At 38.6% G+C, this 11,319-nt stretch overlaps 1 protein-coding gene across 3 annotated transcripts in view; it reads right to left on the minus strand.

Moving 5' to 3' along the window:
• Positions 1–11,319, minus strand: part of LOC102304278 (V-set domain containing T-cell activation inhibitor 1) — a 15,460-nt gene that overhangs the window by 195 nt on the left and 3,946 nt on the right. Inside the window, exon 4 of one of the 3 annotated variants that reach the window (XM_014330939.2) lies at positions 9,142–10,687. The exons of 1 other annotated variant lie outside the window; for it this stretch is intronic. In XM_014330939.2, the coding sequence (XP_014186425.1) occupies positions 10,614–10,687 (74 nt within the window). In that variant the 3' untranslated portion in view covers positions 9,142–10,613. Of the gene's footprint in view, positions 1–9,141; positions 10,729–11,319 lie in introns of those variants that run through there. One more of the 3 variants, XM_014330938.2, reaches the window with a different exon arrangement.

Consider the following 11,319-nt stretch of genomic DNA (forward strand, 5'->3'; position numbering starts at 1 on the left):
AATTACTGACGAGAGTCAGCTGTGTAAAAGGGAAAGGTGGCACCTCAGGCAGAAGTGATTGAAGGACACTCCCACACAGGCACCTTCAGGAGGAGGCCCTGCTAGGGCCGTAACACACTTCTCTTCCTTGTGGAGCTGATAACACCTTCATATGACCACATTACTCTCTCTACACTGCACAAAGACCAAAGCGCTGTAATGTTTTCAATATGGTTTTCCCAGTGTCTGCTGCTGCAGGCTGAGATTTAAACTTTTTAAAATTTGATTTAGGGTTGGACCTTTGAAGAGGAGCAGCTGTACCTCTGTGTCTGCTGTTTGTCCTGATGGTGATGTCTCCATAAGTGATGTCAGCTGTTCTCTGCACTGCAGCTGAATCGCTCTCTGCAAAACAAGACAAAGTCATGTGAGAGATACAGTACTTTATGCTAGGGTGAGATAAAGATAGACTTTTCATGAATTAGAGCTGCAAACCTGAGTCACATTCTTCACAACACATCCTCTGTTTAACCCTCTGATGCATGAATTATGAAAGCCTTGGTCAAGATTTTTTTCTTAAGTGCTTTTATTCTTCTCAGGACATGAAAAAAAATGTTCAACTCTTTTTTTCCCAAAAATATGTTTTTTTATAAAGTTATAAACTTGTCCACTCCAGTGGACTACATGCGCCTGAGCACTTAGCATGAAATACTGTGAATTTACTATAAAAATTAATTACCTTGTGTTCTATTGTAAATATACAAACACTTGTTTGCTTGTATCCTTTGAAAAACATCTCAGCAATTTTTTTGGAACTTTCAACTCATAAGGCCCCAATGTTTAGACGTAAATAACAAAACCAATCAACAGTCCTAGCTGTGAATCCTACACCTGAATATGGCAAACTATCTCCAACAAGAGAAACATTTTTGAGTCTACACAGTTCTATAACGATGCAGGACAGTATTACCAAGCCCTTAGTAGCATGCTGGAAGAAAACACAAACTGACATCTTAGTCTCTGCATCTCCAAACACTTCTGTGTTCATCACACCTAGGCTGTCCGTAGTTCCTATGTCTCTGTTCTGCTCTGGCAGCCACTCTCATCATCACTGGACTTATCACTGAACTCATCATCACTGCACTCATCAATGAAATCATCATCACTGGAGCTGGATGGAATTTCCTGGACTATTCTGTACGCTGCCTTATTCTTTGCTGCATTTGAAGTCTACAAAATATGATAAAATAATTATTATAGTAACTCAAACTACAGCTGATCTGCACAGAAATATACATTTTAAATGAGTAGCTTATAAATGTAACAATTATATGCTTACTTATAACCAAAACAGTCCCAAAAAACAGTGAGACAATTTATGACTTATGTTAAAAAAATATAGTGGGTAATGCATGATGTCCACTACAGTGGACACATGGTTAATCGTAGTTTTCTACATATTAGACATAACAATTTCTTATTCCAAACAGATAATATCCTTCCCTAGATGTTACTGCATATCATCATATTTTTTTTACCTGTTGGGCTCTTTTAGCATAGAAGGATTGACAGGATATGCCAGCAGTGGTCGGCAGGGGTGACAGTTTGTCTGCCATCTTTGATTCAGAGGAAATTTACTTGCAGTTGCACTAACTGAACACTGAATTGACCTCAATGGAGCATGGCAGCAGAGAGCACTCTAGAGGCTAATATGCAGTTCCACCATAGAAACCAATGCATTAAAGAGATATGTACGTTTTAGTAGCTGTCCACTCCAGTGACCACTATGCATCAGAGGGTTAATCTGAAGCCACTTTAACACCTCTGCTCAGTTTAGCTCTCAAAACAGGAAACTTAATGGCCGCAGAGCTGCTCATGTGTTAAAACGATGCAATTGTTTACACCTCTTGGAAAGGAAACCCTTTTGTAAATGATTTAAAATAAATGTTTTTACCTGACTGGCACAGCATCACCATAGAGCTGCCCTGTGCTCATGTGGTACACAGAAAACATAACAATCACTGATCAAATCAAACAAAAAAAAAAAAAAAAAAAAAAAAAAAAAAAAAAAAAAAAAAAAAAAAAAAAAAAAAAAAAAAAAAAAAAAAAAAAAAAAAAAAAAAAAAAAAAAAAAAAAAAAAAAAAAAAAAAAAACAAAAAAAAAAAACAAACTAAGTTTTTTTTTAACCTTATCTGCAGTTAAAGGGATTATATTGCTGTTAACATCATCAATTAACATCTTCAGTTCTGTCTCATGTCTTTTTGTTCATGCCACTGCCTCATTCATGCCTCCCTGTCATTCACACACATGTATTCTGTCTTGCTTCTGCTGACTTTCACTCATCTTCTCTCCAGAGCACACCTCCACCTCTCCACCTTACCTCTCATGTGGAAAGAGCAGAGGACTTTTAAAGCATTTCTAACAGGAAACTTGTCGTACCTCTTTTTCTGTTTGACTCGTCTCGACCATCTGCTGAAGTTCTTCTCACTGATGAGGAGGTAGCAGCTGCTGCAGGATCTCTGTCTGCAAATACCACAGATTTCCCTCTGATAACACAATAATTGTTGTTGCTGCTGGTTTGACAGCTGGAATATGAATATTTATAAGAATAATGGAAAGTCAATGGAAAGATTTTAGTCAGTAAACTTGGATGAATAAAAGAACTCTTTCTTTCTGAAAGCTGTGTTAAAAGAAAAAAAAAGCTTTTCTTTTTTTAGTCATAATACAGGAAACTGGACTTCAGCAGAGCAACTCACATCAAAACTGTTTGACCACAAAGTCTCAAGTGCTGCATTGCAATCAACACAGGGAAAAAAAAGCCAACTAAAAATATCAGAATGTAAAAATATATTTAAAAAATTACAAATTATTTTCAAATGCTTAAGTAGAAATTGATGCACAAATACAGCCTTTAGTTTAACTTTAAATTAATCCTCAGGTAGTAATGTGAAGGTATAGGTAAACATAAGATGCACAAGGAAGTGCAAAAACTGCACTTCCTTGTGCATCTTATGTTTTTAAAGAAGCAGTTCACCCCATCATCAAACTTACATGTTGCAGTGCTGCTTCTACTTAGATTACTGTGATTAAACCACTGATGGAGATATCTGATCCAATATAATGAAACTAACTTTTACTCACCTTTTAAGCCTAAGCAGAGAAAATTGATATGATTTTGAGGTGAACTGTCTTTAACCTTTTAATTAGTGAGCTATGTGAATGTGTGTCTCACCTTCAGATTGCCTCCGGACACGTCGTCTCACTAGTCCAACCAGTACAACCAGCAGCAGCCCAAATATGGAGGAAACAGACACCATCACAGAGAGAGGAGGAGAGGTGGAAGGACCTGGAATTAATGAGAACATGTGAATCTTTGTGATCAGTTTGAGCTTTGGATGTAAAATCTGTAAAATAAACAGAGTGTGCTCACCTGTGACAGTGATCCAGCTGGATGGAGACTCTCCATGACCGCTGATGTCACACTTGTAGAGGCCTTCATCAGACCTGGAAACATGCTGGATGGTCATGTGACCTGTAGGCTGCTTCCTGATGAGGGAGCCATCTTTATAGAAAGCAGCTGGGAGGTTGGAGGGAGTGGTCTTTGTTTTACAGAGCAGAGTGACGTCATCTCCCTCCATCACAGGGAGGACAGGACTCTGCAGGATCACTGATCCACCTCAACACAGAGACAAACTACAGCATTTCATCCATTTACACACAGCTTCATCAACACTAACTCCACACACTCAGCTTACCAGTGACTGTCAGGTTAACCATGTTACTGATGGGACCCTCTCTGGACTCACACCAGTAAACTCCACTGTCCAATGTGACAATGAGGTGACTACAGGAAGAACCAGCTGATTATCCAAATTCAGTTCCACACTGAGTCCTTGTTTCTCCATTTGTGTTTCTCCTCAGAGTCCATCCAGCAGAGCTGTCGTCCTCCTCACAGCTCAGAGACACAAAGTCTCCTTTAAAGAACTGAGAGCTGCTGGGACTCACAGTCAGACGAGCTGTGAACATTGATTAAACATAACATAAAAAATATTTTTGTTATAAAGAAAGCATATACATGATATTGATTTTAGTAGCTTAGTTAATTTAAGTATTTTACGTGATAGGATGACACCAATGCAAGAAGTCTAGTCTGTAAAATTTTCTTGTATTTGGCTGTCAGCTATTAGTGGTATTATAACAAAGTGGAAGTGATGGCAACAACAGAAATTCAGACACGAAGTTGTACAGGCCACCTCCAAACCTTATGTGGCCTTTAGATTAGCTCAACAACAGTGCATGGAGAGCTTAATGGGATGTATTTCCATGGTGAGTAGCAGCCATGCCTTTGTATATTTTATTCTATTGAATTTTATTGCATTCCAGTGTTCTCTAATTTCTGCTAAATAACTTTGCACTTTTGCTGCAACAAAACAAATTACCCACCTGTGGGACTAATAAAGGTCATCTTATCTTATCTTATCTTGGCCATGTCTCTGAGTATTGCACACCTTGTGCTTTTGGGCACTCCAGTGATGTTGCAGCTCTGAAATATGGCCAAACTGGTGGCAAGTGGCATCTTGGCAGCTGCACGCTTGACTTTTCTCAGTTCATGGGCAGTTATTTTGCGCCTTGGTTTTTCCACACGCTTCTTGCGACCCTGTTGACTATTTTGAATGAAACGCTTGATTGTTCGATGATCACGCTTCAGAAGCTTTGCAATTTTGAGACTGCTGCATCCCTCTGCAAGATATCTCACTATTTTTGACTTTTCTGAGCCTGTCAAGTCCTTCTTTTGACCCATTTTGCCAAAGGAAAGGACGTTGCCTAATAATTATGCACACCTGATATAGGGTGTTGATGTCATTAGACCACACCCCTTCTCATTACAGAGTTGCACATCACCTAATATGCTTAATTGGTAGTAGGCTTTCGAGCCTATACAGCTTGGAGTAAGACAACATGCATGAAGAGGATGATGTGGACAAAATACTCATTTGCCTAATAATTCTGCACTCCCTGTATATGAGAATCAGTCAATTTACCATTCAGTTTTACTATGTTTAGGCTAGTTTCACTTGCCAGAAACATTCATTAAACCGATTCTGACGTCGATACTTATGAGTCAGTCATGGGTCAGCGTCAAATGGGCCTGTGTTATGGTTTGTTACATTAGTCTGTTACATTAGTTTGTAATAAAATTGGTCCACTTACCTTGGTTTGCTGTTCTGGAAAACAGCAACATCTGAACTGAAAGTAATCATAAAAAATGAATTATTTTTCAAGGAGTTTTTCCTTTAGTACCAAATATAGCAGAAGGGCAGTGACCACATTTAAAGTGTTTTCTTAAAACAGGATGTGCTTAGTTATTGAATGTTAAGTAAAAGTAATCTCACTGCCACTCTCAAGCAGATTATCTTAAATCAACATATTAAATAGTGGGATTTAAAGCCAGCACATGTTACTTACAGAGAAGGCACAGAAGAGGTGTTTGTCCCATTGTGGTGCACAGAGGTGTGAGGTTTTTCTGTGTAACTGCAGCACTTAAACCCTCTTCCTGCCTTTCGGCAGCACAGTGTAGAGGGTCCGTGGTTTCTCTGCAGCAGTTCTAAAGAAAAAGTATAGAGTTCTCTAACCTTTAACTGAGATATGATTCACAAGGTGAATACAATCTGCATTTTTTTAAAGCATTACATAATCTGTCTCCACTTAAAAAACAAACTGTAAGGTTATAATTGTTATTTTGTCCTAAAAATGTTTCAAAGTTAAGCAAAGATTACAGGTAGTTGTAGGGCTGGACTGGGACAAAAAAAATGAGCATTTTGACTAGACCAGCCCACCAGGTATTGTAGGAAAAACCATAAAGCCTTTGAATGAAAACAATGTGACAATGACGTACACTGTCAACAACAACGTCACAACAACTATCTTGGTGACATATAAGGAAGATTTCTTTACATTTGATCAGATGACCACTTTGGTTGTAAGATTCAGATCATTTTTTATTAAAAGCTAGACGTTTTAAATGAGAATAGAAATGATAAGTATTTTTCATTTAACCCTTTAAGACCTACCATAGAACCAAGTCCGCCAGAGCTTATATTATATTTTTACATGCTGTGGAGCCATTTTTGGGAGCATTTCAAGTTGCTATACATCAATACAACCATTATAGCCCAAATTTTAATAATATGTATGCATTAAGTGCATAGTAATTACATACATTGCAAAAAAGTGCAATAAACTACAAAAAAATTGAAAATCGTTTTTGTTTTTTTAACATATATTTCTAGTTAGAGAAATTTAAGAGGCTTATCCCTCAAAACTGTAAATACAAAAAAGTTGCACAAAATAGTTTCCCACCACAGGAAATTTATTTTAAGTGTCTTCATAGTTTTATTTTTGAAATACACCAATTTTTATATACTGCAGGAAAAACGAAAATAAATTCTGCAAATTTGAAAAACAGCATATGCATCAAAATAAACTATTTCCAGCAGTGCAATATGAGTCCTCAGCATCCCAGAAACGACACAGAAAGTCATAAAGTCAAACATAACTTTTAAAAACACCAGTATAGGCTCATAAGGCCCTGATGGTAAAAAAACTACATTTCCGCAAAATGACGTCACTTCCGGTTTCGGGCAGGTCATGGCGGACATGCGATAGTTCGCGCTGATGGACGTAGGAAGTGTTACAAACAGCTGATCGGATCGGCAAAGCGTGTTTCTGGAATATTATGTTTTTGTTGCTGCAAGTGCTTTTTATGCAGTTTTTGCAAAGCTATATGTGGAAGGAAACTGTGACCTAGGACAAGCTGATGGCATAAGATGTAAGTACAACTCCTCCGGTTTCATATGCAAAAAAAATTATTGCGCTAGCTTACGTGGTTGCAGTGCTACCGGGATTTAAAAATAGTTACGCAAAATGGAGCGTGTCCGCTCCGACCGGCTTTAAAGGGTTAACTACATGGCCCCCTGGCAACACTTTGCTAGATCCGCACCTGCACAGTTACCAGCTGTCAGCTACCTAAAAAAGGATCCTGGTGTTATTTGTCTCTCAGAAACAGTTCATAACTTCCCTTCAACTCATTCATGTCACCTAAAAGGTAAACCTGTTTCTCCATCACCTGTTCAGCTCTGATGATTCAGTAAGGACATCTCCTGGTTTCATCTTCATGTTTCCCTCTCACCACATATCCAAACCGATATCATGACCAGCAGCTTTACAGCTGTGGCTCCAGCAAACATCAGCTGATACTAGAAATTAATATTAAATAAATTCTAACAACAGCTGATCAAACGTGCTGCTGTTGTTTAAGCGACATCCGCTGGTTTCCTCTTTCTGGCGCAAACGATAAACAAACAAGAGAGAAAAGCCGACCAGCTGATCATTGATCAGTTTCATGAATGAAGTAGTAACAGGAGAGGGAGGGGGAGAGAATGAGAGAAGAAGAGGAAGCGTGGACAGCATAAAGACACAGAATAACTCCATCTTTGTGTCTTTTTCATTCTAGCTGAAGTCCGGGACAAACTGCATTCCCTTTCACCTCAATACCATTTTCTTCTGTTTGTCTGTGATAAGATTACTTTCAGGCCGTTTTCCAAGCAAGAGGGGGTGCATTCGACCTCCTCGGCCGTAATTGTCTATCACGTCAATTAACCATTCCACCACCTGTTTATACCTGTTATATTTTAGATAACAAGATTAGTTAGACGGATTAGATAAAACTTTATTAACCTCTGGGTGGTCTTGGGTCGATTTGTGCCATTTTTCATTGTTCGTATACACGCCATTTGCACTGTGTTGAACGGAATATAGCCAACTTTTCCAAAAAAAAGTCTGGTTACATATATTTCAAAATTCCAGTCTGACTCCCTTAAATTAGCTTCAGTGGCTGAGCTACAGATAAACTTACACTATTGGTCCTAGTGGTCGATTTGTGCCCCATTGAAACCCATTATAAACGCTATTTCCCATTCCACGGTCATTACAACCAAATAATGGGCCATCTTCCGAATGTTGGTGGTACTCGGGAGTCCGGGCCTTGGAATTGTATCTTTTGGGAAATATTTGATTTCTTTGTTTTTTGGGGCTAAAAAAACAGTGCGGCCATGTGACGAAACCGGGATATAAAGGGTTAAAATCCGCGAAATGTAATTAAAACTTGATATGAATATTTCAAGGAGAAGTAGGTCTAAAAGATTGGCTAATTTAAAGTGGAAAAAAATATTAATATATAGATATTTTATGGCACTTTTCATGGCGTGGTCGATTTGTGGCTCTAAGCCCAATAGTGTATGCATTTTTCTAGGACCCCCCAGAGGTTAATCCCTTGGGTGGGTTCCTCCGGGAAATTCGGTTTCCAATAGCACAGCACCGACAGAAGTTACAGAACGTGAGCAGAAATATACCATATATACACATATATAAATAAAGAGGATACAAACGGGATAAATAGAATAAATAGGAATAAGAATACAAAGGAATTGCACATTTTAAGTATTGAGGTCTATTGCACCGTTGACTATTAACAAAAGTATTGCACAGTGAAGTGCACTACAGCTTAGTTGTTCCCCCCTCCTTTGTCCTCCTGTTTCCCCTCCCTCTCCCCTCCAGAGAGGAGTTAAACAGTCTGATGGCGTGTGGGACAAAGGAGTTTTTAAGTCTGTTAGTTCTTGTCTTGGGGAGAAGCAACCTGTCACTGAACAGACTCTTCTGGTTGTTAATGGCCGTGTGCAGAGGATGCCCAGCATTGTTCATAATGTCCAGCAGTTTTTTTAATGTCCTTTTCTCTGCCACTGTCACCAGAGTGTCCAGCTTTATGCCAACCACAGAGAGCAATAAAAAGTATTTAATCCCAGGGAAAGGTGAGCTCTGGGCCAGAGTGCCATGTGAGTGTTTGCAGCTAGTGAGCTGCTCTTTCTTTTTGGCTTACGTTTTACTTTATTGACCAACACCTGAGTTTTGTTGGTTTTCTTAAATGGTGATAGCGGCTTGTCCGTCTCTTTTAGTTGAGCTACTTTAATAAAACTCTTTAATGTAACCCTTATGTCTTCTTGTCTCCTTTTTCTGACCCGGACACTTTTTGTTATTTCCCCCTCACCGCCTAGACCCCTCAGGGGAACGTAACAAAGTGTTAACCTGCTCCTGCTCACATCAGTTTATCTAAACTTTCTGTAATCTGTGTGTTTGTGTTCAGATCTTCCACCAGAGCCAGCCGTCATCTACTCCCCACTGAAGCTGAGCCACACACCTTCACCACAGCTTAACCAGTCTAACCAGTGAGGTCCAGCTGGCTGCCAAACACATCCCTGCACTCCTCTCTATATTATTTATTCAATCATATTCTGTGTGTGTTTACAGTTGTACAGCTGCACTGGAACAGTTTGAATGTAGAGCTCAGGATGAAATGGAAAGTTTATGTTTGTCTTTAATAAAAGAATTTAAAGCTAATCCAGTTTGGCGTCACACAGGAGGTTCCTTCTAGAAGCAGATCCGATCACTCTGCAGCCATCATGAAATGCTGCACTGGTAAATATTTATGAAGCATTATCTGCTCTGTCTTTTATTTGAATGGTCACCAGGACATAAACACTGCATGTACAGGATCAGCAGTCAAATCTGACATCAAGCATTTTTTAACGTTTGCTGACTTTGCTCCAAAATAAGGTTTTAAAAACCCTTTTTCACACATGGGATTTCAGCCTCTGCAACCATCTTTACTGTTGCTGTCTGCCATAGATTTGAATTCAGGGTTTTCTGAGTGCCACATGTCTCTCTTAGACTGACCCCCTCCTGCCAGTTAATATTATAGCAGCTAATCAGACCTGTGATGCAGAGGTGTTACAGTCACTTCAGGTTAAAGAGTGGATGAGCTGTGGTGTAATGTTTGCAGCTCTAATCTATAAAGCCCAACATTTCATCCTAAAACAGTCACATGACGTGTTATGACTGAGATCCAGCTGCAGGTTATTCTTCAGTGCACAGAACAGTTAATAACTCCATCAGGACAAACTGCAGAAACAGAGGCACAGCTGCTCCCTTTTTCACACTTACTGCAAAACAGCACACAGGACCACAGCTTATGCAGAGGGTATTATCTGATAGATTGTATGGTGGTGTCAGGGAGAAGTTAGCTAAGCAACATGAGATGGTTGTGTGTGTGTGTGTGTGTGATGACTTTGGACAACAGCAGGAGCGAGCGAGCGAAAGCAAAGAGTAGAATTAAATGGCGGAAGCTGAAGTCGGCCGTTTGATTAAATTTGGTGTAAAATTTTGTGAAGTATTTGTGATTAATAATAAAAAAACTCAGAAATGATGCAGAGCTTTGAAGGGAACCACGACTGAATTTAATTTATTTATTATTTTCGCTGTCACAGACACAGAACGGTTGTTACAGTTACAAAAACATTAAGTGAAAGTTTACTCTTGATTTATTTATTCTATTGAGATCATGTAATTTAAAATGTAACATAAAATTGAGTAAAACCTATCAAATTGTTTCACATTTATGTATCATTCATGTATCAATTAAACAATTGCTGTTTATGATTGCAACCAAGGGTGGCACCGTCACCACAGTCTACAGGGAGAAGGTCCAGAGTCTGAATCCAGTTTGGGATTGTTCTTTGCATGTTCACGTTTCTGTGTGGCTTCTCTCCAGGTATGAATGAATGGTTATTTTTCTCTGTATGTTTGCGCTGTGACAGTCTGGGAAGCAGGAAAAGCTGTGATGAGAAGTAAAATAATTTCTTTCTCATCACATAAAAAGAAAAAAAAGAAAAAATTATTGAGAGATTATTAAAAAAAAAATCAAACCATCAAATGCTTAGAAGCTTATGTGAGAACAGAACAGAACAAAATATGCAAAAAAAAAAAAACAAACCCTAGAATTAAATGACATTTTTTTTTTTTTTAAACTGAATTTGTGGTATAAATACTTTCTCACAAAATTTTGCGAATATTGGGAGCACAATATGTGACCCTGACAAAACAAAACAAAAACAAAACAAAACAAGATTTTTAGGGATTCCTATGAAAACTTTATACTCACCATATAAACCCAACTAAAATGAAATTGCACAAAATTCACAAAATGCCACATAAGGTTGTTTATTATTTTTGTCACAACCCGGCTCATAGGAAGTGACAATCAAGAGGGATACCACCCACAGGCTTTTAAAGGCTGTAAGACATATTTAATGAAAAAAGGGTAAAGCAACTTAAACCCACTTTAAAGACCATAATAGCCATAACTGAAACTTCCAACTTCCAAACTTCCAAAACTTAGGTTTTATCCGATACCGGTGCCAAACCGGTACTTTTGAAACGGTGCCGGTGCT

The sequence above is a fragment of the Haplochromis burtoni genome, unplaced genomic scaffold, assembly GCF_018398535.1.
Source record: "Haplochromis burtoni strain Fernald_Lab_line unplaced genomic scaffold, NCSU_Asbu1 Contig_1126, whole genome shotgun sequence".
NCBI lineage: Eukaryota > Metazoa > Chordata > Actinopteri > Cichliformes > Cichlidae > Haplochromis > Haplochromis burtoni.